This window comes from Canis lupus, chromosome 8 (genome assembly GCF_011100685.1).
Source record: "Canis lupus familiaris isolate Mischka breed German Shepherd chromosome 8, alternate assembly UU_Cfam_GSD_1.0, whole genome shotgun sequence".
Taxonomy (NCBI): domain Eukaryota; kingdom Metazoa; phylum Chordata; class Mammalia; order Carnivora; family Canidae; genus Canis; species Canis lupus.
In genome coordinates, this window is record NC_049229.1 from 72,966,432 (window position 1) to 72,991,020 (window position 24,589).

General features: G+C 69.6%; 2 protein-coding genes across 13 annotated transcripts; both read right to left on the reverse strand.

Moving 5' to 3' along the window:
* Positions 1-4,915: 4,915 nt before the first annotated feature.
* On the reverse strand, positions 4,916-11,806 carry NUDT14 (nudix hydrolase 14). 12 transcript variants are annotated; one of them, XM_038545938.1, is made up of 7 exons: positions 11,647-11,806; positions 10,907-11,020; positions 8,687-8,730; positions 8,047-8,111; positions 7,597-7,834; positions 5,433-5,536; positions 5,075-5,230 (listed from the first exon to the last, which is right to left on the reverse strand). In XM_038545938.1, the coding sequence occupies exons 1-7, from the start codon at positions 11,725-11,727 to the stop codon at positions 5,214-5,216; spliced, it is 663 nt and encodes a 220-aa protein (XP_038401866.1). In that variant the 5' UTR covers positions 11,728-11,806; the 3' UTR covers positions 5,075-5,213. The 12 variants fall into 12 exon arrangements, with proteins under 12 accessions (XP_038401867.1, XP_038401863.1, XP_038401862.1 ...); XM_038545936.1 differs by lacking the exon at positions 5,433-5,536 and adding an exon at positions 7,289-7,488 and having other exon boundaries at positions 5,103-5,230; XM_038545939.1 differs by lacking the exon at positions 5,433-5,536 and having other exon boundaries at positions 4,916-5,230; positions 7,597-7,708.
* Positions 11,807-18,676: 6,870 nt separating this feature from the next.
* On the reverse strand, positions 18,677-23,697 carry LOC111097176 (formin-like protein 5). The gene is made up of 2 exons (XM_038545945.1): positions 19,207-23,697; positions 18,677-19,114 (listed from the first exon to the last, which is right to left on the reverse strand). Exon 1 carries the CDS (start codon positions 21,456-21,458, stop codon positions 20,556-20,558), a length of 903 nt encoding a protein of 300 aa, XP_038401873.1. The 5' UTR covers positions 21,459-23,697; the 3' UTR covers positions 18,677-19,114; positions 19,207-20,555.
* Between the last annotated feature and the right edge of the window lie 892 nt (positions 23,698-24,589).

Genomic DNA, 24,589 nt, shown 5'->3' on the forward strand with positions numbered 1-24,589 from the left:
GCGGGCCCGGGCGGCGGGAGCGCGGGGCGGCGGGGCTCGGGCGGGCGGGCGGGCGGCGGCTCCCGGCTGGCGGCGGCGGCGGCGGCGGCGGCGGCGGCGGCGGCGGCGGGTCCCGGCCTCGGCTCTGCGCGCCCGCGCTCCCGGCGCCCGCAGCCAACAAGTTCGGGGCGAGACTGACAGCTCGCTCGCCCATTCGTCACCCGCGCACCTGCATATGCATGAGGGGGCGGGGCCGCGCCGCGGGGTGGGGCCGGGCCGGGGGCGCTCGGCTTTAAAGGCGGCGGAGGGCGCTGCTGCCCGCGCCCGCACTCGGCGCGCGCCTCGCGGGGCCCCGGGCGGCGCTAACGTCGCGCCTCCGCCGGCGTGCGGGGTCCCTCGGCCGGGCCGCGCCGGGAGCCGGGAGCCGGGAGCCGGGAGCCGGGAGCCGGGAGCCGGGGGTGGGGCGCCCCTGAGGTCACCGCCGAGCTCCCCTCCCATCGGGGCGCCGCCGTCCCGGGGGAGAAGCCGCGGGCGGCCCGGATCCGGCCCCGCGCGCGCGGCCTGGGACCCCCCGTGGGGCGCCCCTCCGCGCGGCCGCAGGGGGCGCTGCTCGCCCGCGCCCCTGCCCTCCCGCCCCGCGCCCCGCGCCCCTGCCCTCGCTCCTGGCTCGGGCCCGGCGACAGATGCCCGGCGGCGTGGCGGGGCGCGCGGGGCCGCTGGAGACGGGGCTCGGGCGCGCAGCGGGCACGGCCCGGGAATAAAGGCGGAGGCGCGCGCTCAGGACGAGGTGAGAGCTGCGCACAGGCTCCTCCTGCTGTCCTGGTCACCAGGTCCCCGCGGCCCGCCCTCCGGCATCGCGTGCTGCCCTCTGCCGGGTAACCTCGCCGCCCCCCCACCCAGGGTCAAGCCCCAGGGCTCCTTGTCTGCAAGCACAGCTCCCCTCCGGCCTGCAGGGTCCCCTCTTGGGGGGCGGGCGGGCGCCCTGGCGGCTGGGGCCCCCTCCGCCACCGTAACCCGGCCGTCTTCTCTGCCCTGGCTGCCCGCAAGGCTGTCGTGAGCGCCCCAGGCAGGCGGCAGGGCTCTGGGTGCTGAGCGCTGGGAGCAGCCCCGGCCTGGTGCGCTGGGTGAGGGGGGCACCGAGAGCTTCCTGGGAGAAGCGGCTTTGCAGGCGACCAGGCGCTGGGGCGGCAAGCCTGGCTGAAGGGGCTCCAGAGTGCAAACACCCCCCTCTCTGTCACCTGGGTGTGCAGCCAGCTGCCCCAGGGGCCCCGTCCTGGGAATGCCACCCCCACACGGGGGGTAGGGGCCGCTGCCACTAAGCAGCCCCTCCAGGATCCAGGCGTGCAGAGCAGCTGGAAGCCCCTGACAGGGTGGGCCTAGTGCTGCTGCCAGCGCCCCTGCTCCCTACCTGAGCCCCTCTGTCTGCTGGGATGAGGGGGCAGGACACAAGCCAGGCCCACCACGCACAGCGACCCCCACCAAATAAGGGCATGCAAGCTGCATGGAGCCCTCCTGTTACACCAGGGCCACTGTGGGGGTGCCTCCTTCCCTCTGCCCTGGCCCAGCCGCAGGCACCCACGTACTTCAGGCCCCAAGACTCATGAGGAGGCACCCCCCGACACACACACAGGGCTCCAGGGGCCCAGTCCATGTCCCCGTCCCCCTGTCCAGGGAAGGCCGGGGGGGCCTCTGCCCAGCATTCAGCCAAGTGGTAAACCCTTGGGGAGCCCTGGGTCCAGGGGTGAACAGAGCTAGAATGACAAACTGTAAGGGTGAGGCAGGCAGGGCAAAGGGCGTGGGGGGCCTGCTAAGACCCGAAGGCAGGCCAGGTCTGCAGGGGGAGACACTGGGAACGGTCCGTGCAAAGGCCCTGGGCTGAGGGAGCCTGACCCCAGGGGAGGCCGGTGAGGGAGACACAGTGGCAGAGGCAGAGGGGTTGAGGGGTCAGGTGAGGCCGCTGGTGCGGTGAGAGCCCGGCTACGCAGGGCATCTCCGCGGCCTCCACGCTGAGCCCAAGGGGAAGTCAGACAGGAACGCGCCAGGTTGGGCTGCACCACGGCCCGCCTGTTCACAGAGCCCCGGGGCCGCACGGAGAGGGGCCGGTGACCAGGCCAAGGCCCGGCCCAAGGGAGCCGGCAAGGGGAATTCCTAGGTAAGGGAGGGGCGGAATCCAGAGAACAATCCCCCGGCGTGCCCCTCCCTCAGCCACCGCCGAAGCTTCCTGCAGGGCCGCCACCGTGGGAGGGACGCGGGCGCCCCGAGACTCGCTGTGCCACTTCCAGAGGCCGCTGTTCAGTAGCGGCTCTTTCCCTGCTCAGAGCTGTCTGGGCTGGCGGCACCGGGGATGGACGCTCACTCCACCTCAAGATGCAAAGGATGCAGCCTCCCCGGGGCCCTTCCTGCCGGCCAGCCCTGCTTGGGGGTGCAGAGAGCCCCCACCTGCCCTGCGAAGCTAGGGAGACGATGGCCCGGCCCCATCGGCCTCCCTCTGGGCCTTTTGGGAGGAGGGCATGGGTCCTCCGGGCCCCGGGCAGCTGGGTGAGCATCAGGGCAGGGGCAGGGGCCAACCAACCCCGGAGGCCTGTCGGGGGGCCGGCCCCTTGCTCCCCTGCTCAGGGGCCACCCTGCAGGGCACACAAGCCTCCTCCCACTCACTGTTCCCCAGGAGCACAGGCCAGACTTAACACCCCGGAGAGGTTCAGGTCAGGGAGGCGGCCACTTCAGGCAAGGGCTGGGCCTGGGAGGCTGCTGGGGGAGGGGAAGTCCGCCCCTCTGGGGTCCCCCACAGGGACTTCTGCAGCCCTCGCGCCAAAGGGCTGGGGATCTGAGAGGGGCCGGGCCCCGGCTTCCACCCGCGCTGGGCCAGGCTGCCCTGTCTCTTCCAGGAAGACCCCATCCCCGCTCTGGGGCCATCTCCCAGCTCCACCTGCCCCGCGGCCTGGGGGCTCCCTCCCCGAGCTCCCCAGTAGGAGGGGCTCTCAGGCAGGTCCTGAGAGATGGGGTGGAGGCCCCCAACCTGGCGGGGGTCTGCAGGGCCAGGCTGGGGTGCAGGCTGCCCAGAGTTTGGACAGAGCCGGCTTGGCTCAGGAGCGAGCGTTGCTTCCGCCCGTGTTCTGCGGTGCTAAATATAGCGGCCGGGAGGGGAGTTTCCGGTTACAGCCCCCCCAGCCCCCAGTGCCGGGAAATTGATGCCAGCTCCATTAGGCCCGGCGCAGTGCCTGCTGACCTGCCCGCCAGGCTGCAGAGCCGCGGGGGGCCTGGACTGCACCCACGGCCAGGGCTCTGTCCCTCGCCCCCCACCCTGCCAGTTCGGAGCCTCGGCCTGCTCCCCACCGTACGGAGAGCCACAGGCGCCACCCATACCTGCCAGAGGCCCCTCTGGGCCCGCGGGCAATGCCTGCAGGCCGCCCAGGGACGGGGGAGCTCTAGGGGTGGGCACCAGGCAGGCCCAAGGGAGGGAGGCGGGGGGCTGGGTCCAGGCTGGGCAGGGGCCCTGCCCCGTGACCTGTCCTCCCAAGGCAGCGCAGCCCCGCTGGGGTGGGGCCGGGGTGCTCAGGACCCCACTGCAGCCCAGCCCCGCCCGCCCCGCGGGCACACCCCACACTCGGGCCCCTCCTCAGCAGCGTGTCCCTCACCTGGCCGGGCTCCCAAGAGGCCCCACCTGGGTTGCCGCCACATTTGCATACAGGTGGTGCTGCGTGAGTAGGCCCCTTGGGCACGGCCTCCATGGCAGGCCCCGGGGCTGTCTGCACTGGCTGGTCCCAGGCCGCTGAGCCCCGGCACTCCCCAGGCCAGCAGGGAGGGAGGGACCCTCCACCTCCACAGACGCTCAGAAAACACCTGCCTGCATGGGGGCAGCTGGGGCAGCGCGGGGGATTATGGGCGGGAGGTGGACCCCAGCCCAAGTGCTGTGCCCCCGCCTGACAATGGGGTCTCGGTGAGAGGCAAAGGCACGTCCTTCCTGAGCATCTTCCCACCACGCCAGCCCGAGGCCCAGAGCACGGTCAGGTTTGCAGCAAAGCTCCTGGTCACTCCAGTCTCCACCTGCCTGTGGCAGCAACAGCCCCTGGACACCTTGCCCTCCCCAAGCCACCCACGACCCATTACCCACGGCATCGCCCATGGGGCTAGCCAGAGGACTTGGGAGGGCTCAGGGGAAGGGTCAGCCTGGGCCCCCATCCTACAAACGCCCCGGATGGCAGTGACTGGCACACACTCTCCACAACGGGCTCCAACCCACCCATAACGGATGGAAGCCTTACTGGGTGTGTAGCTGAGTGGGCACCGAGCCACCTGTGACCCCCCCCCCCAGTGTTTAAAGGTCACAGAGGCAGCTCCCATAGTCTCTGACCCGCAAGACAGGCCAGCGTGCAGTGCAGGGCAGGGTCCTTCCGAGCTTGCAGGCCGTGGCCACGCACAGGCTGGCAGGCACAGTGAGATCTCAGCCCACACTTCCAATGGCCCAGGGGGTGCTGGGGCCGCTGGGGGCACTAGACCTAGATCCAGAGCAGCTGTGGCTTCGGGCTCCCGGAGAGGGGCTCCAGCCCACCCCGGAACTGGGGGCGTGTGCCCTCAAGAATGAACAGCCGGCAAGTCTGTCCCCACCTCCTCCTCCCGAGGGCTGGCTCGGCCACCACTCCCACGGCCACCCCGTGGCCCACCACGCAGTCCTCCCTGAGTGCTTGGCCTGGCTGGGCCCCCAACCCCACCTCTCCTGCCCCAAGGGGTAGCCTGGCACCATCCTGTCTCCCCCTGGGCCCCCACCTAAGGCCTGACCTTAGCTCTGCCAGCTGCCCACAGCTGTCCCGGGCCTGCCTGCAGCCAGAGGCTTCTCGGCGGAACGCACCCTCCCCCAGGGCCCATCTGGGAAAGACCCTCTGTCCCTCCACCTCCCGCAGCCCACCCCGGTCACAGCTCGGAGCCAGCAGACGCAGGCTAGTGCTGCACAAGCCTTTATTGGGTCTGCAGGGCGAGCGGCCAGAACCAGCCTTGGGGTGGACCCGCTGGGTCTCACCGGGGGCCCAGGCCAGGGGCCACGCAGCTGAAGAACCATGAGATGCCAAAGATGACACCGAGGGTCTTGGGGACATCCGGATCATCCGCGAAGGCCCGGGCGCCATCCAGGGGCAGGTGCACGACCTCGATGAGCTCGCCCTCCTCAGCCAGACCCCCACCGGGGCCGCCTCGCTGGCCGTCTGTCACCTCTGCGTAGAACATAGTCTGGCTGGAGCCAGTCAGTCCCACACCAGACCTACGGGTGGAGACGGCACGTCCTGAAGCCCCCGCGCAGGCCTCCTGGCCGCCCCTGCCCCTTCCAGCCCTCGTTCCAGCCGCTTGGGGCCAGGCCGGCCGGTCGGGCAGGCCGGACTCCAGGAACAGCACCCTGCTTCCCTTGCCAGGGTCCCACCACCCTCAAGTGTGGCAGAAACCTGGCCACACGTTGGGTATCCCACCCGTGATTCTGGTGGGGGGCACTCTGCAGGTGTAACCGAGGGCCTTGATCGGTCTTGGTTCACGGAGAGAGCATCCTGGTGGGCCTGACCTAATAGGTGAGCTCCTAAGTGAAGGGTCAGAGATGGAGGAAGTCAGGGAGACACCGTCCTGCAGGCCTTGTAGACAAAGCAAGCTGCCCTGCAGGGGTCCACATGGTCCAGGCCTGCACCTGGCCTCGCGGGGCTGGCTCTGGTCCCCCAGCCAGCAGCCGGCCTGGCAGCAGGGTGGGCCACACAGCCACAAGGGCCTGGGTGCTGCCACAACCGCGTGGGCTGGGAAGGGGGCCCGAGCCCAGATGAGCCCGCGGCCCAGCCGTCGCCCCGTGTGCGGCAGGGCGAGACCCTGAGCACTACCCCAGTCGCCGGGAGCCACAGCAGCCGTGAGGTCGTTCGCGCGGGAGACAAACCGTTAGGTCTTTGCCGCGGCGTCCCTGCGCACGCCCGTGCAAGCTGCTGCCCCTCTGCTCGCGTGGGCCCTTCAGCCAGGGCCTCCCTTCCCAGCACAGACCCCACCCGCACCCGGGGCTCCCGACCAGCTGGCAGCAAGGACCCACGCGGCAACCCCGTGACGACCCCCAAGGCCAGCACCTACGGGACACGTTCCAGGCTGGGGACAGCACATGCTGAGGGTGTGAGGGAGTCCCCAGCTCAGTGGGTGGTGGCCAAAGGGGGGGGTGGCCCCCCAGGAAGGGGTGGCCCCGACTGGCACCAAGGGGAGGCCACAGCGGGTAGCCGGGATGGGGGCCAGCGGAGGGGCCCGTGTGCACCCCGGAACCCGAGGGGAAGAGTCCGGCGTGAGTGTGCAGGGGACCGGGGTGCCGGGCCAGCCGGAGACCCGCAGGGCGGGCGCTGCCCTCGCACACCTGCGCAGCACGCAGCGGCGGGAGCGGGAGCCCCAGCCAGCCGGGCCTCCGCCAGCTGCTTCCTGCACCCCCAGCCCCACATCTGCCGCAGGCCCCCCTGACGACCGCTTTCCGGCGGCGGCCGCGGCCCGTCCTTTGATGGGAGCGCCAGGCCGCGCTCTGCAGTCCCAGCTTCCGCCGGCTCCCGGGGAAGACGGGGAAGACGGGGAAGACGGCGGCCTCCGACCCGACCCGCAGCAGGAATGTGCGCGGCCGCGTCCTCCGCGGGCTCCTGGAGCTGCTGGCTCCCCTCGGCTCCTGCCGCCCCGCGGCCACCCCCGCCTGCCAAGGCAAGTCCTCACGGCCGCCAGCTGCCCGGAGCCCTGGGGCCCGCCCCTCAGGACCACAGCGCCCGCCCGCTCGCCCCTCCGCCAGGCTCAGGTCACCCAGGCCCCCGCACGTCCAGGGGGCCTCCCGCCCGTCACCCCGGCCCCGGGTCGGGACCCGAGGACCCCCGCACGTGGCAGGCCTGCCCCTCAGGCCGAGGTGCTGGACCCTCTGATGCCACGCTGCTTCACGTGGTGACTCCGACCCGGGTCCCCTCCTTCCGGGGCTGGAGGTCAGCTGCAGCGCCCCGGCCCCCAGGCCAGGGAGACGCCCGCCCGACGGAGCCAGAGGCCCGGGCCCAACACCCGGGCTGAGAGGCCGTGCTCCCCCCGCCCCAGCAGGCCCTGCCCCTGGAGAGGCTGCCTCGGCCTGGCTCCGCGCCGTGGGGGTGTCACTGCCGGCCCCGCCTCCTGCCCCCAGATTTCACCCCGCCCAGGACAGCCCCTGGGGAGGGCGGCGTGGGGGCGCCTTCGGTTGGTGGGCACAGGCCCTGAAGTCTGGGCTCCAGGCCACACCCCCCGCAATGCTGGAGCCCCCGCCCCCCACTTCATTCCTGAGCCACCGTGTGACAGCAGATCTGTGACTCACCCCCACCCCCAGCGCCCGGTGCTTAATCCCACAGGAAGTAGAGGCATCTGTCAGCAGCAGCTGCCACCCAGAGCTGGCCCCACGCGCCTAGGGGCCGAAGGGTGGGGGCACTGGCACGCTGCACCACGGCCCCCAGGAGCCTGGGTTCCGGCCTGGATCGCGATCTGAGGTGCCTTCTGTTCCACCTTCCCCCTGACCCCCTGTTGAAAAGCAAGGAGGAACTGCCCTGCTTGCATGCCCCTGGAGACGGGGCGCTCACTGCCTCCCAGCCTGTCCCAACCCCTGGGCGGTGGCCCAGACACACTCACTTGTAGGTGGCGACCCGGCGCAGGTCGGAGGGCGCCAGGCGGTAGCCACACTCCTCCCAAGCCTCCGAGCAGGCCACTTCCTCCAGCGAGAGCCCGGGCTGGTCCACGAGGCCTGCACACAGCTCATAGGTCACCCCCGCCGAGCCAGGCAGCGCCACTTGCAGCTCCTGGGGTCTGTCCTGGTCCACAGCTGCCAGGGACCCTGGGAAACGCCGTTCCACCTCGCCCACGTACACAGCTGGGTGGGGGAGGGCGGCCACGGTCACGGCCACGGTCACGGCCACGGCGCATGTGCCTCCGTGTGAGCCTCTCTAGGCCGGACCATCACTGGGTTTAGGATCCCCCCCCTGGCGCCTGCTCCCCACATCTGTGCCCCACCCGAGAACCACAGGGGCCCGAGGGCCACCCCGTAGCCCCCGTCCCCCCACAGCCCACTCTGGGGGGCCTCACCTGGCCGGAACTGCTTCACCAACACCAGGCTCTGCTGGGAAGAGTTGAACATGAGAATGGCCACACTGCGGGGGGTGGACAGAGCTGAGCACAGAAGCAACGCCCTCGCCTCGCCCTCGCCTCGCCTGGGGGGCTGGCTCCCACCCCGTTGCACCAGGCCCAGGCCCCCTCCCCCTTCTTTCCCCATCAGTCTGCGGATTCCGGTCCCCTACTCAGACGGGCAGACTGAGGCCCCGGCAGGGCCAGAGCTTGCCAGGTCACACGGTCAGGCTAGGACTCAAGCCTACTGTATTCCGACTGGCAGAGCGGGGCCGGGGGGGACATGCTGGGCAGCTGGGCAGGCCAGGGTGGCAGCAGCTGAGGCCGGGTGACTGACGGGACACGTGCTCCTCGCGGGCCAGCTGCCCGCCAGCCACGCTCCTCGCGCCCCACTGCCATCCAGCCCCCACGCCTCGTGCTCACGGGGGCAAGGCACCCGACGGCCTCTCCCAGGACCAGGCGGCCTGAGCCAGAAGCCAGGGGGCGCCCGGAGACCCCGAGGGGTGCAGCAAGGCAGGGGCAGGGCTGGCGCTCCCGGGCCTGGGCCCCGTGTCCCGTGGGCATCAGTCGGGAGCTTCCTGCAGCCGGGCCGGGCTCTCACCTGTCATGTGTCTTCATGAAGTCCCAGGACTTCTGAGCGCCGTTCTGAAAGGGGCAGGGCAGCGATCAGGGGGGCCACAGAGCCGCCCGCAGGTGTGCGAGTGCTCCGGGAAGCCGAGCGGGCCAGACAGACCCACGGCACCAGCTCCTACCCGGGGGCCCCTCAAGGCCGGGGCAGAAAACCAGACCACGGGTGCGAGGCATCCCAGGCACAGCACGAGCTGCCCCCCGCCCCCTGGGAGCTGCAGAGATGTACGCTGTCACCAAGTGCGGGAAGGACCGTGGGGCATGGGGGAGGGGAGGGGCGGTGGCGGAGGGAGATCAGGTGCTCCGTGCAGAAAGTCCCTCGGGCCACTGCGCAGAGGCGGCAGGAGGGCAGGAGGGCAGGAGGGCAGGAGGGCAGGCCAGCCTCCTGAGAGGACACCAGCGCCAGGGGCAGCTGGGGAGGGGGCATGTGATGCGCTGATGGTGACTGCACAGGGCTGACCCTCCCCCAGCCCGGCTTCTGTCTCGGGCTGTCTCTCGCGCATCCTGTCGCCCTGCTGTCCTGCCACTTGCCTCATCATCCTGCTCCCCAAGCCTGCGCGCCACGCCCCGAGGGGCTCCCAGGGCTCCAGGCAGCCATCGGTGGGTGAGGGCCGCAGTGCGGTCCAGGGGGCAGCTGGAGCGGCGTTCACGGGGTGCCGACAGGCAGGGTGTCTGGGGGCCCAGGATCCTGCCAGCTGGACACCGCTGGGCAAGGCGGGCTCCCCTCCTTGGGGCTAGAGGGAACGGTAGCCATTCCACCTGGTCCTGCCTCGTCCCCAAGGGGTCTCTGCCCACGCGGCTGGACCTAGGACCCCGGGGCCCTGCCCTGTGGCTGCCCACCCACACCAGCGTGTGCTCAGCCCGTCTGCCCTCAGCCACTGGGTCAGCCCTAGGGCCCTGGAGAGCGCAGCCCCACCCCTGGGCCCTGCCAGGCCTTGAAACAGACATGGAGCTGAGCACCAGAGGCACAGCAAGTGCAGCCAGGGCTGCAGAGGAGGGAGGACTTCCTGGAGGAGGTGACACTGCTCCAGGCCCCACAAAAGTGAGGGAAGGGCATTCCAAGGAGAGGGACTTCACAGGCAGACGCCCACACGCTGGTCCAAGGGAAGCCGGGAAAATCAGTTCGGGCTCTGCTGGAGCACAAGTGCCCTAGAGGAGTGGCAGGGGCCTTTGTTGCCAAGGGGATGGGAGGGCGGATGCCCTGCGCTACGCCAGTCGCCAGTCGGGCTGCCTGGGAGGCCTCGGGAGGCACTACCCCCATGAGGCAAGCCCGGGCCTGCCTGCAATCTGGCCGCCCTGGGGCCAGCCACGCACCCAGGACGCACTCAGCGGCCTGCTCCCCCCCCAGGTCTGCCAAGGGCCTGCTGTGCCCCCTGCCTCCCTCACGAGAAGTGTCACCTTGTGCAGTCAGGGACCCTCCCAGCTCCAGATTAAAATGTCAGCTAGACCCTTAGGTCCAGCCAAGGCACCATGCACGGGACGGGCCACAGAGGCCCAGTGATCCCCAGCCGGCCCCTCCCACAGCACCCACAGACCAGCTAGTTGGGTCCTAGGCCTGGTTCACCTTCAGGGGCTCAGCTGCCCCCGGCCTGTGTGTCTGGCCCCCGTGTCCCTGCTGGCCAGGCGTGGCTGCAGATGCCCCTGGCTGGCAGGCACGGCCCAGCCCCCCGGCCCCTGGCCCCCCAAGGGACGCTGCCTTGGCACCCTTGCCTGTGCCCACCCCTGCCTCCCGCCCGCACCTGCTCCGCTCTGGCCACCAGCACCCCGCCGTGGAGCCGCGCTGACCGGCTCCTGTGCTTCAGCTCGGGGAGGGGATGCAGCAGGCGCATGCCTGGACCGCCTGCGCCTCCCACCGCCCCCCGGAGCCCCGGTCCCTTGGGGGCTGTGCAGCCACAATCAGGCATCCCCACCCCAAGTCAAGGCCAAGGAGAAGGGCGGTGACCTCCGTGTCCCCACGGCCTGACCCTCAATGGATCCCCCTGCTCCTGTCCCAGCCCAGCACTGCCAAGTGGGCCCATCCCAAGTACAGGACTTCCGTGTCCCCCGAAGCCCACAGGTCGACGTGGACAGGGCAAGTGAGGGGTGCGGGGGCCTCTCTCGGCTGGAGGCTGCGCAAGAGGAAGGACTGCGGAGGGGACAGGGAGCTGCAAGCGGGGGGCCAGCAGGGAAGAGGAGCACCAAAGACCTGGCCCACCTGTCCAGATGTGGAAGACGCGGGGCACTCAGAGCAGGCAACGGGCTGGGGGCAGGGGAGCAGCCAGACAGGAGCTGCAGGACGCTGCCGGCGTGTGGGGCAGGTGGGGGGACCCTGAGGAGGTGGCCGCGGAAGGTGAGGCTCTCCAGAGCTGCGCCAGATCCCTCTCGGCCTCCTCACTCCACACCCCTACCTCCTGGCCGGAACGAAGACCCCAGATGGCCACCTCCAGGGAGCTGCCCCCGACCCCCGGGGCGCCCCCCACGCCCCACTGCTGAAAGTGCAGGGGCCCCGCCGAGCCTCCGCGGAGGGGTGGGTCGTCCCCAGGTGCCCCGCGCCGGGCGCCCGTCGGGTCTCCACCCGGGACCGAACCCGGACAGAACCCGGCCCGCACGCTGAGCTGGGGCGCGCACGAGGCACAGGGGCGGGACCCGCGGGCGGGGGCGGGGGCCCGGGGCTGAGGGCGGGGCTCCGCGGGCGGGGGCGGGGCTCCGAGGGCTGTGGGCGGGGCTCCGAGGGCTGTGGGCGGGGCTCCGAGGGCTGTGGGCGGGGCTCCGCGGGCGGGGGCGGGGCCCGGGGCTGAGGGCGGGGCCCGGGGCTGAGGGCGGGGCTCCGCGGGCTGTGGGCGGGGCCCCGCGGGCTGTGGGCGGGGCCCGGGGCTGTGGGCGGGGCTCCGCGGGCGGGGGCGGGGCCCGGGGCTGAGGGCGGGGGGGCCGCGGACGGCGCGCGGGCGGGCTCACCTGGCGGTAGTGCAGCGTGAGCGGCCGCAGGTAGGGCGAGGCTGCGCAGCGGCCCACGGCCGCCCCCTCGATGCGCTCCATGGCAGCGCGCAGGGCAGCGGGGCCGGACGGACGTGGGCAGAGTCCGCAGGGGCGGCAGGGCGCGTGACCCGGCTCTGGGCATGCCCAGTGTGCGCGGGGCGGGGCGGGGGCGGGGCCGGGGCGGGGCTGCGGGCCGGGGGCGGGGCTGCGGGCCGGGGCGGGGCCGTCCCGCCTCACCTGCCGGGGCCGCGCGCAGGTGCGGCCCTCCGGGTCGGCGGCCCGAGTGGGCCCGGGGGCGGCCAGGCTGGGCCCCGAGTGTGCGGGCGGGCGCGCGGCGTGGCCGGAGGGGAGCCCCCGGAGACGCGAGCGCCGGTGCCGGGGGCCTTGGGGCTTGGCGGGGCGGGGGCGGGGGCGGGCCCGGGGCGGGGAGGCGGCCCAGCTGCCCCGAGCCGCCGGGGCAGGGAGGAGCGGGCCGGTCGGCGGCTGCGTGACGGGCCCCGCGCGGGCGGCGGAGGACCTGGGGACACCTCCGGGAGCCTGATGGCGGGAAGGCGAGCTCCGGGAGGAGGGCGGGGCCTAGAGCTGGGGGCGGGGGCGGGCCGGGCCGGGCAGGGGCTTCCCGGGCCCGCCCCCGGCCCCCTCGGGAGCGGCCTCTCCCCGCCTCTGGAGCTGCCCCCTTCACCTGTTCCCGCCCCAGGGTGCCCCAGCCGCTGGCACCCCTCCTAGGGCCTAGCTGTGGAAAGGCCCCGAGAGCCGGACTCCTTCCTTGGCTGAGGATCCAAGGGCCCCGTCCGAGCGCGGGGGCTGCCCCCAAGGCCGCTGGGACCCGAGGGGCAGGGGAGCTGAGCCCGCGCCCGCCCTGGCACTAGGGCCCGGGGCGAATACCCCAGGCGGGCTGGCCCGCGCCCTTGAGGCCGAGGCCACGCGAGCTCTTGCCTCTCTAGCTATTGTGTGTGATGTAACAAGGTGCCCCCAAATGTGGTGGCTCGAAGCACTCATTTGTCACCAACTCTCAGTGCCCCACGGCCCCGGCTCAGCCGGGCCGCTCTCCCTTGGGGTTTCTCTGCAGTTGTGATAGGGGGCGGCTGGGGCTGAAATCTTCGGGAGGCCCAGGGGCCTCGCGTGCCCAGGATGGCTCCTTGCCCTGCGTCTGGACCTGACAAGGCTGGCTGGCCATCTCACCGCGTGTGTCCTTTCCCTGCGGTTCCTCCGTGACAGCCACTCCCCCAGCACAGGGTCACTAGGCCAGGCTTCCCACAACCCCCTCAGATGTCGAGCAGCATCCTGGGTCAGAAGGAAGGTCCTGGGGCTGCCTGAGGGCAGAGGCTTCACGGGGTTCTGGAAAGCACGGTTCCGGGGGCTGCTGTCACGCCCCCAGCAAACCTAGGGTCTGTGCTTCCCCACCTGCACCCGCGTCCTCATGTCCTGGGGCCCCGAGGGACGCACACCAGGCCCATCCCAGAGGCAGCCAGGTGGGCCTCTCATCCACAGACGTGGGGCCCAGGGGCCCTCCTTGCCTGGAATGCAGGACACATGGCAGAGCTTGCGTGGCCCCAGTTCCGCAGAGGAGGAGCCACAGAGAGCCAGGAGCACCTGGGAAGAGGCAGCCTCTGTCCCCAGCATTGTGTTCCTTACAGAGGAGGAAAAAATCACATTTTTTAAAAAAGATTTTATTTATTTATTTATTAGAGATGCACAGAGAGAGAGAGAGAGAGAGAGAGGCAGAGACACAGGCAGAGGGAGAAGCAGGCTCCACGCAGGGAGTCGGTCGTGGGACTCGATCCCGGGTCTCCAGGATCATGCCCTGGGCCGAAGGCGGCACTAAACCGCTGAGCCACCCGGGGTGCCCAGAATATCACATTTTCCACGCAAGCAGAGGGGGCTGGTCGTGTAGACTGCGGAGGGCCCTCGGGAGACCTGCAAGGTGCTGCCCCTCTGGGAACCCACCTGCCAGTTCCTCAAAAAAGCTAACTGTAGAGTGGTGTGACCCGCTAAGTACACTCCTAGGTGGACACCGGAGACCCAAGAGCAGGCTCAGCTGACCCTGGGACTGGCAGCCCTGCTGATGGCAGCTGGAAGGACCGGTCTCTCCCTGGGGTCCAGCCATGTGATAGAACATCATCCGGCCATAAAAAGGAGCAGAATTCAGATAATTCAGATACAAGAACATTCCCTGCTGACCGTGGCCACCCAGCCCTGTCTCCCCACATTCCCCTGGGTCCAGGACATGGCTAATGCCGCCTAACCTGGCACCCGTGGTCAGGATCCCGCGGTCAGGATCCCGCGGTCAGGGGCAAGTCTCTCGGGCACAGTGTGAGGACAGACATTTCTCCGGAGTGCCCACCCCATGCCAGGCGGCCTGGAACTGGGGGATCCCTGGCAGGAGGGACCCGGACAAGTGCCCCGCGCAGTGCAGGAGGGGTCCTGGGCTGAGGGATGGTCTAGCCCCTCCTGGGGGGAGGCAGTCGACCCAGAGACCTGGAGGAGGGGGACGGGCCAGGACGGAAGGAGCCCCAGGCCCAGGCCAGCAGGGGCCTGTCCCGAAGCCAGCTCTGGATTTGGGACTGTGGGTGCTTCAGAGACCCCGCTGAGCCTCATCCAGAGGTATGTGGGCAAGTCCAGACCGTGGTGGGCTGAGCTGGATGGGCCCCGTGTCTGTGCCCCCTGCACCGTGCACCCCAACAACCGCAAACACGATGCCTTGAGACCCCTTAAAGCGGGCCCAGGGCGCACCGCAGCCGGGCAGGGTCCTGCGTGGGGAGGGCCCTCGGGCAGTTCCGTGCCGCAGGTGCCAGCAGGACCTGCTTCTCGGTGACGGGCAGGTGCTGGTGGGGCCCTTGGGGGGCTCCCTTCTGCGTGGAGGAGCCCGGGCAAGCTCACCCGGCGGGGGCGGGATGGGGCTGCCTCGTGGCACCAGGCCGGACGGTGCTCTCAGGCAGCCTGGGCGGATAGACAGGTGGACACCGGCTTCCTCCAGGGTTCAGCCTTTTCCCAGTGGGGGTGGTGGGCAGCCGTGGGGCCGGAGAGGTGAGGATACTGGCGGGGGGTCCTGACCTGTGAGACTCGGGGGATGGAGGGCAGTGCCAGCGGGGAGGGTGGGGAGGGCGGAGGGGCGGCCTGCGGGAGCGCGACCTCAGGGCCGGGCGTGGTCAGCAGGGGCTCCTGCCGCGAGGCTGAGCCAGAGGCCAGCCAGGGAGGGTCCGGCTCAGGGGCCTGACCCTGGAAGCCCAGTGGCTCCGAGCAGGGAGGGCGAGGAGCGGGTGGGGGCTCCAGGGGTGTCAGTGCTGGGCTGTAGGGGTGCGGCTGGGCGCCACACACGGAGGAGCGGCCACACTGGAGGGCAGGGCGCAGGTGGGGAGGGCGCCGCCCTGCCCATGTCGCTCGGTTATTGGTGGTGGCCTGTCCCCTGCGCGGGCGTGTGCGGCCCTAACCTGTCTCTGCAGCCACTGCAGAGGGCGTCAGGCTTGGCACCCGCAGGTGTCCTACGCTGCCTCGAGGGCTGCCGGCCTCGCCCTTCCCCGGAGCTTGGCTGCCCCGCTGCCCCGGCGGCGTGGAGAGGACAGCGGGCGCCGTGCCCCTGAGCTCCCGGGCACCTGGAGAAGCCTCCTCTTTTCCTTCTTTCCTTCCTTCCTTTCTTTCTTTCTTTCTTTCTTTCTTTCTTTCTTTCTTTCTTTCTTTCTTTCTTTCTTTCTTCTTTTTTCCTTTTTTTTTAAACTATTTTATTTAATTATTCATGAGAGACACAGAGAGAGAGAGGCAGAGACACAGGCAGAGGGAGAAGCAGGCTCCCTGCAGGGAGCCCAATGCGGGACTCGATCCCAGGACCCCGGGGTCATGCCCGGGGCCGAAGGCAGACCCTCAACCGCTGAGCCACCCAGGAGCCCCAAGCCTCCTGTTTTCACCCGATTTAGGGGAGTTCTGGTGATGACTGGGTGTTTCAGTGTGGGGGTTTTTGCTTATTTCTTAAAATTAATTTTAGTTTTTGTCAAAGTTACACGTGTACACAGCAAACAGAAAGAAAACGTTAGAGTACAAGACACGCGCGCAGAACCGCCCCCCCCCACACCCCCGGTCCCCAGCTCTGCCCCTGGAAGGCCACCGCCGCCAGCCCTGGGAGCTGAGGCTTCTGGTGGCTCCCCCCGCGTGTCTGGGCTCACGGGGCTGGCTCCTGATCGCGGGCTGAAGGCGTTTTCCTCCGGCCGCGGGATGTGTGCTGCCTCGGTTGGGGGCGCTCAGCCAGGAGCCCCAGCAGCACGGGGTTGCCCGTGTCACGGGAGAGGTCTTCCAGGGACTCTGCTCCACGTCACAGGGTGGCTACCGTGGCCCCGGCATTGCCTCCAGACCCGGTGGCATCAGGAAAGGGGAGCGGCTTTGCGGCTGGGAGGGAACCCTCGCCGAGAGGCCGCTGCCGTCGGAGGTCCGGCCCGGGCGCTCATTGCCTCCCGAGCCCGCGGCGCGCAGGGTGCCGAGGGGTAAGGCACCCCGAGCGGGCCGCACCCCAGGAACTCCGCGTCCCCACGTCCGTCCCCAGGCCCGCTCGGGCCCCTGCTCGTCAGTCCTGCTGGGTTTCCTTTAGCGGAGCGTGCACTTCGCAGCACGTTCACACGTGCGCACCCAGTCCTCTGACTGCACGTCGCCCCGTTCTCCTTCTTCTGCCCTGGCTCACCGGACCGTCGGCGTGGGGGCCTGTGGGCGCCCCAGCTGCGGCAGGACACGACTCTGACGTCCCCGGTGCGACGGCCACCTGACCCAGCGAGCCCAGTAAAGCAGACTCCAGCCTGGTGTGGGGGGCCTCGTCCGATCCGTGGGGGCCCGGGCAGCGCACAGAGGGGAGAGAGCTGCACCCTCCGACGTCCTCCGGCCGGGACCCGGGTCTGCCTGGCCCGTGGGCTCCGAGCGGAACCCGCGGTGGCTCCGGGTCTGCAGCTGGCCGCCCGCCGGCCCTGGGACCTCGCAGCCCGCAAGAGGCCGGGGTGACCAGGCCTCTACGCACACTCGTATGCGGACCCGCCTGCCTCTCTGGGGAACCCAGGCCGGCGTGCCTGGTCACCCTGTGATGGGTGCCGTGTGGCGGCCGCCCTGCCCTGGGGCCCCGTGTCCAGGACCCAGGCGACTTCCATCCTGCATCCCTGACCCGGGCCCTGCTCTTCCCTGCTCCTCGGCCTCCTTTGCTGGCCTTCCTCGACCAACGACTGTCTCCTGAAAGCCGGCTGGGTGGGACCGTCCCGGGACTGGGGTCCGACCCGATGGCCCATCCCAGTTTGGCCACTCGGCGCCTGTTGCTTCTGGCATCATGGTAACGGCTGGGCCGATCCCTGGCCCTTTCTGGAGGCCTGTGCCCCCTCCAGCCGCGTCTAGGTCCTGAAATTCCGTCATGTCCTGTGTTGGCGGGGTTTCTGGGTCCTCTGCCAGTGACCCTTTCAGTGTGTAAACATGTCCGTGTGTCCCTGCGTCTGGCATGTCCCGCTGCCGGTGTCCCCGAGGCGGTCCACACGCCGTGTCCTGTTCCCCCCGCCAACCTCTAGCTGTGTCCACCCGGTGTCATCGCTGCACTTTCGAGACACGTCCTTTGATTGTACAGCTCCACCTCTTCACTTTTCTTTTTCTTTCTTTCTTCCTTTTTTTTTTTTTTTTAGATTTTATTTATTTATTCACAAGAGAAAGAGGAGCAGAGCCACAGGCAGAGGAAGAAGCAGGCTCCATGCCGAGAGCCCAAAGTGGGACTCGATCCCAGGACCCCGGGGTCACGCCCTAGGCTGAAGGCGGCACTAGACCACTGAGCCACCCGGGCTGCCCCTTCTTTCCTTCTTCGAAAGTAACTTCTTTATCATTAACCTGCACCTTTCCTTGCAGGTCTTGACAGGTGCGGTAACACCGACAGCAGGCATTTGAACCAGAACGGGCACTGGGTCTGCCGGTTGCCTGGGCGAGACTCCCGTCTCGGAGGCTGTCCTGGTGCCCAGACGGGGCGAGCCGCCGCCTCCCCCGGGTCTGCGTCCCCGCGTCCTGCGCTGTCCCCTCCCGTTGGGAGGGCTGGCCTGCCGTCCCGCCGTCAGTATTCTGCTGCATTAGTGCCAGGGTGAAGGGGTGCCACTGGTTTCAAACGGCTAAGTGTGACCTGCCTTGTGCTTGCACGATATAAAAAATCAGTTTAGGGTCGGCTGCGTGGCTCAGGGGTTGAGCGCCTGCCTTCAGCCCAGGGCATGACCCCGGGGTCCGGGGATCCAGTCCCGCATCAGGATCCCTGCAGGGCACCTGCTTCTCCCTCTGCCTGTGTCTCTGCCTCTCTCTCTCTCTCTGTCTCTCATGAATAAAGAAATCTTTAAAAAAATAAAATAAATTTTTAAAAATAAAATATCAGTTTAAAGCAAAATAGTAAAATAGACATGCAGGTGCCAGTCATGAAATAGCGCATTGGTGGGACCCTGCTGGCCGCTGGGGGGCTGGCCCCAGCCACGGAACTTCCTCCAGGCCTTGCGTGCTGTCCCTCACTTGTCGCGTTGTACCTCCCCACGCTGCATCCTCTTGGTTTTGACAAACAGCTCAGCCGAGGCCCCAGGAGAAGAGAGGCTGCAGAGCCTCAAGGGCCGGCTGGCCTCAGCCTCCCTGAGAGTTCAGGAGCCATTTGGGGCCGTCAGTGGGCAGGGACACCAATGACCCAGGGACACCCAGGCCCCCACCGGCAGGGCGTCAGGCAGGGCCCTGAGGACGGGCTTCTCACTACTTGGTAGTTCGCCGCCCGCCAGCAGGCAGGCCAGGCGCGTGTCAGAGCAGGCTCCCCAGGGAAGCCGCGGCCTCGGGGCCTGCTCCAGGTGGGGGGGGCGAGCCTCACAGGGCGCAGCTGTCCTGCAGACCTCTCCCCGCACATGCCGGGAGCTCACCTGCTCCGGCTCCTGTGTGGGCCTGCATGCCGGCGCGCTCTCTCTCTGCTTACACTCATATTTTAATGGAGCAGGTCCTCCTGGAGCTTGCGAGAGCACGCCTGGCAGATACAGCGTGGCTCCTTATGTGTCTGGAAATGTCTTTATTTCCCTTCATACACAAGGACGGTTGGGCTGGGTATGGAATTCTAGGTTGGAGCCACTTTCTGCGTCGCGGAGCAAGGGGGGCATCACTCCACTGCCCGCCTGCTTACCTCTCCTGCAGCCGCTTCCACTCCTGAAGGCGTCCTGAGGCCTCTTTGGGGACCCAAAAAACAGTGATTTGGAGAATCACCCTGTTTGTCCTAGAAAACAGAGTGCCTCTATTTATCACATCATCCCAATTGTTTCCATCTTTGCTTATGGATGCTGGAGCGGTCAGCGTGCAGGGAGGAGCGGGAGGGCGCCACTGGTCACCAGTGGCTTTCTGTCTTCTGAAGCTCTGTTTGTGGTTGCATACATGTTGTATTTTTCTGATCTGCTAGTCGTCTCACAAGTACTGGTATTCCTCTTTGTCCTTCGTGACGCTATTCAAAAAGGTTATAATGGTCAATTCTATGTTACGTATATTTTACTACAATAAAAACATAGAATAAAACAAGAACCAGAGACCACGCACCTCCCAACAGGAGAACACCACTGTTGAGGGACACTGCCACACTGGCCAAGCCCGCACTCAACAAGTGGCCTACAGCAGATATGGGGTCCGGGACACGCGCACGACAGCTGGGTCTCTTCGAGGAGGGAGAGCCTGAGGATACGGAGGTTCGAGAGGCGTATCAAACAGCCACAGTGATGGGCGTGTGCGGGCCCTCCTCAGACCAGCCGTCTGGGAGCCGGGAACCCTGACTGGGCACCAGTGTGCCGATGCCACTATAGTCACTCTCTGGGAAACCGTCTCGTAGCGATACAAACTGAAATGTGGAGCGACACCGAGGGTTTGCTTCGGAACATCCAAGTGGGAGGAGGTGCATGGGGGGTCGGGAGGAAGAGTGGGGGCTAGAGGCGGGAAGGATGGAGGAGTGGGGTCTGCGTGACCCGGGGTGGCGAGGGAGATGGGGGTGCGTGGGCCATTCCCGAATGCCATCCCCGCTGCCCCCTGAAGGCCCTCTCCGCCTGAGGCCTAGGTCTGTAATTTAGGCAAATCTTTGGACTTTGATTCCCCAGAAGGTCCCCCTTCTCTATTTTATCCTTTGAGGAAACTGGATCATGCGGTCCCTCCTCCCCCACCTCTACCCCGACAGGGCTGTGGGCACAGCATCCCTGCCCGTTCCGGGGGAACCCTCGTCGCGACCCTTCCCGATCCCTTCCTCGCCGCGGACGCCCCCCCAGCCCTGTGTTTCAGCGTCCAGGATCCTGGGCCCACCGGGTTCTGTCTGAGGCCTGCGCCCGCCTCTGGTCTGTCGGTCTGCCCTGCCCAGGACGTCTGGGAGCGGTGCTCCTTTCTCCTCCCAAGCTGGCTCCTCCTGGCCTGGCCTCCCTGGCTCCACCGCGGCGTTGGCCCAGGCTCACTGAGGTGCTTGGGCCAGGGCTGGGCCTCTGACTCCCCCACCCCTGCTGCTGGCCAGCACCCTTGCCACGGCCCCGACGCCCACCCTGGGCCTGCCCGCCTGGCCGCGCGGCTCCCACGGCCTCCAGCCACGCCCCCGCCCACCTCCCACTGCTCCCACCTCTAATCTGGGGCTCAGTGCCGGGTGGCCCTGGGGTCTGTGGCGCCCGCACCCCCGGGCTCTCAGGCTCCTCACTGGGATCCTGTGGGATGTGGGCCGGTGGGGCACCTGCTGTCCACAGCCCTTCCTGGTGCTCCTCAGGGGCTCTGGCAACCCCGAGCGCACCTGTCGTCTCCTGTGTGCAGATGAGTGAGATGGAAGCAACACCCCCCTTTACCCCATGGTACCCTACGTACCCCATGTGGGGCTTGATGTAAGTCCCGAGGGCAGCATGGGGGCAGAGTGGCAGGGGGTGGAGTCAGGTGAGGACTGCCTGCCCCTGCACTGCCCCCCCCGGGGGCCTAGCGTGGGCTGACTTCCTGCCCAGCCAGCCCTGTCCCCAGCTGTGGCAGGGTCCCCCCAGGACAGAGTGGCTCAGGCAGGCCGGTGGCAGTGGGGCAGCAGGCCCTGGCCAGGCTGCAGGGGGCGTGGGGTGAGGTGTGGGGTGGCCCTCCTGGGGGGAGGGAGGCAAGCCTGGGTGCAGCCTGGGCAGGACCCCAAGGCCCACAGGCTGGCAGAGAGCGTGTGGGTGGCGCGTGGAACCCCGGCCCCGACCTCCCTCGGGCCCCAACACGGCGCAGACCCAGGGCTCCGGGGACACACACCGCCCGGGGCGCGCCCACGTCTCCCCGAGGCTGCACCCTGGCCCCACATTCCCCACCCCTAGGCGCCCCGGGGTCTCGGAGGGAAACAGTTGGGCCAGGAGCCCCCAGAACGCGCAAGCCGCACTGCGGACCGAGCCCACCCGGAAAGCACGAGCCCGGGAACAATACCTTCGTGTGACAGACTTTCCCCTTGGTGACTTCCTGCATTTGTGCCTGGCCCGAGGGCTGAGCACGGAGACCTCCCCAAGAGGAGCCTCCAGCCAAGTGCTGCTAGAGCCAGGCACCCCCAGGCCCCCCGAGCGCCTGCACACAGGCGGGGGCTGGACAGGCAGCCGCAGGGCTGGGAGAGGCCCTGGGGGGCCTCCCGGAGGAGGGGGCGCGGGCGCAGGGTAATGGCTGTGCGGGGCCAGGCACGGGCGGGAGGGCAGCTTCCTGGGGGACAGCAGTCTGCGCCCCCGGGAAGTGAGGCACCGGATGCCTGGGGCCCTGATACCAAGGGGCCGTGGCGAGGGCAGGCCGGGTGCTGGGCGGGCGGGGGGCGGCCTGGGGGGCACCATGCAGGGGCCGAAGCTGAACGGCCCAGGAGTGAGACCCAGGCCCTAGGGGACAGCGGACCCGCTCGCAGGGTGGGGACTTCCTGGCATCCAGGAGGATCCCCAGGGCACCCCTGGGCCTCTCCCTGCTGGGGAAGAGCTGTGAGGGCAGGGCCTTGGGGCAGGAGAGTGGAGCCCTGGACCCGCGGGGGGAGGGTGCCGACCGGGCGGCCAAGCGCGGGGCAGCGGAGACACCGGGCGGCTCTCGAGCTGGGCTCCCCTGAGCTGCTCCCGGGCAACGCGGCAAGGACGCTGACCTTCCTTCCGGCCCCCCGCCGCCCTCGCAGCCTCCTCTCCCGACTACGTGCACATAGTTTCACGATGTACTTATTTTGAGAGCCAGTGTGAGAGCGGGGTGACGGGGGGGGGGGGGGGTGACCTCCCGAGCAGACGCCCCGGAGCGCAGATCACCTGAGCCGAAATCCAGAGGTGGGCGCTCCGCCGACTGCGCCACTCAGGCGTCCCCTGACTATGTTTTAACCTTTCTGTACCCCTAGGGCTGAAGGCCCCACGGGACCTCCGGTGCCCAGCACTGCCCGCGGCCCCCCCCGTGGACACACCCGTTGGGGTCTCCCCTCCGCGTGCCCTGATCAGCCGCCCTCCTGCCTTCTCCTGAGGCTCGGGCCCCGCCCTCGCCCGAACCCACGGTGGCCAGACCTCGCCTCCCCTGCACTTCTGGGGTCCTGCCCGGGCACACCTTTCTTCTATCCCCTTTGAGACCCCCACCTTGTTTCGAGTGACACGCAATCCTTTTCCTTGAGCGTCCCTGACAGCTGTGTGGGAGTAGCCCACGTGGCCACGTGGTGTTTGCTGCTCAGCAGGTGCAGAGCCAGAGCGATGGAGGGCGCGGAGGGGCCGCTCTGGGGGGCAGGCACCCTGTGTGGGCTCCCGGGGCGTCCCGCCCCTCCGGCCTATTCCCGTCTGTTGCTCACAGCATCTCTCCCCACTGGATACCTACTTGGCCCCGGCCTTTCGGACGGCTTCGGGTTCAAGCCTCTCCCAGACCCCGTGACCTCCAGCTCCCGAGGCCAAGGCACCAGGGTGGCACACCTCCCCTCTCTCTGGGGGGCACCTGCTGCCCTCTGTAAGGAGGAGGGCTCCAGGTGCTCCCCCAGGAGGAGGGCTCTAGGTGCTCCCCCAGGAGAAGCCTGCCCGTTCTGCCTACTAAGTTCCAGTGCTCGCTGGGTGCTTGGACACCTCACTTCGTCTGCACAAACCCCCGTATCACAGCTTCGAGTTCAGAGGGGACATGCTTGCCCAAGGCCACCGAGGGGCACCTCCAGCAGTCTGGGCCTCAGGGGACTGAGCGTCACGGGGGCTGAGCAGCAAGCTCCCCGGCCCCTCCGGCCCCAGGCAGCGGCCTCCTGAAGCGCTGCTTCCGGGACCACGGCAGTCCTTGCTGCTCTTCTGGCCTCCTGAGCCCTCCGTCACCAAGTCCCATTGGGTCCCGCCACTCGATTGCTTGCGGCAGTTTTCTCCTGCAGGAGCTGGATTGAGTGTTGGGGGCGCTTTACACAGAGGCCACGTGGGGCCTCAGAGGAAGGAAGAGCAAGAGGCTCCAGGCCACTGGGGAGAGGGCAGGACGGGGATGGCATGGAAGGTCCCTGCAGGTGGGTGCGCCTGGGGCAGAGGCTGTGCCCATCCTTGCCTCAAATGGCTTGGACGGGGACAGGACTCCTGAGCGCTGCTGCTGGGCCAGCCTGCGACTGCCACCCACTCCGCAGACCCCACTCCCAGCTGCGGGTGAGCATGGGACCAAGGCCCTGCCATGCGAGTGCTGCACAGGCTGAGCCACGGGCCCCAGGGAGCGGGCAGCAGAGCAGCAGAGGGAAGATGGACAAGGAGGCTGGGTGGGGGGCCCAGGGGAAGGCAGAACGGGCAGGCTCCTCCTGGGGGAGCACCTGGGGCCCTGCTCCTGGGGGAACACCTGGGGCCCGGCCTCCCTCCCTCCCTCCTCCTCCCCCAGGCCTCTGGATGGTGCTCCTGGGGTCTCAGGGGGTCTCGAGTGGGCCTCCCCCGCAGAGCAGCGGGGAGCTGCATTTCCACCCCCTGCAGTCTTGAGTCCCGCCTGATGCTCTCCGGGGCCTCCGGGAGCCGGTCCCCCGCCAGGGTCCCCCCGCCGGGGCTCGGGGAAGCGGGCTGGCCAGGGAGGGGCGCCCGGTGCTGAGGATTTCCCTCCGGCTTCCTCCGCCCCTCCCCCCGCCCTCGGGCTGCGAGCTCAGCGCCCCGCCCCGCCCCGCCCCGCCCCGCGCCCTCCGGCCGGTCGCTGGGCTGACCCCGCCGAGCCCCCGGCCCCCGGCGCCCCCGGGCAGGTGGCCGTCGCCGGTGACCCGGGCTGGGGCGGCCTCGGCGTCTGGGCCCCGGCTCGGAGCGTTTCCTGCCCGCCCGCCCCAGCCCTGCCCCGCAGGAAGTGGCCGCCTCCTGAACAAAGGGGCCGGCGGACAATGGCCATTGAATTGGGCCGGGGCGCTCGCGCACGGCCGGGCCGCCAGCTGCCCGCGCTGATAAGGCCGCGCTCCGGGCCCCGGGCAGGACGCCCCGCTCCGCCCGCCCCGCTCCGCCCGCCCCGGGGTCCGCGGGCTCGCCCGGCTCGGGGGCAGCGGCCGCCGCAGGCCCCGCCCCCCGCCTGCGGGCCAATGGGCGGCCGACCCGCCCCCGCCGGCCGCGCGGGGGCCAATCCGGGAGCTCGCGGCGGAGCGGCCCCGCCCCCGGCCCCGCCCCCGGCCCCGCCCCGCCCCGGCCCGCGCGCTCCAGGCCGCCGCCCGCCCGCACAGGAGGCGTCTCGGCGACGCTGGCGGTGGCTGCGGGGAAGGAGGCCGCCGGCGGGCACCCGGGGTCCCAGGGGTCGGGGCGCTGGGCTGGGGCCGCGGGGAGGCGGGACCGGCGTGGGCGGCGCGGGGAGGCGGCGCTGCCCACCGCGACCCGCCTGCCGCTGGGCTGTCCCCGCCGTGGCTCCGGGGCCGGGGTGCAGAGGGCTGCGGTCTGGGCGCCCCCCCGCTCCCCGCGCCCCCGCCGGCCCCGCGCACCTGCCGCCCCCCGCGCCCCCGCCCACCTGGCTAGCGCGCCCGGTGCCGGGAGGTCGCAGGCGCCCCGGG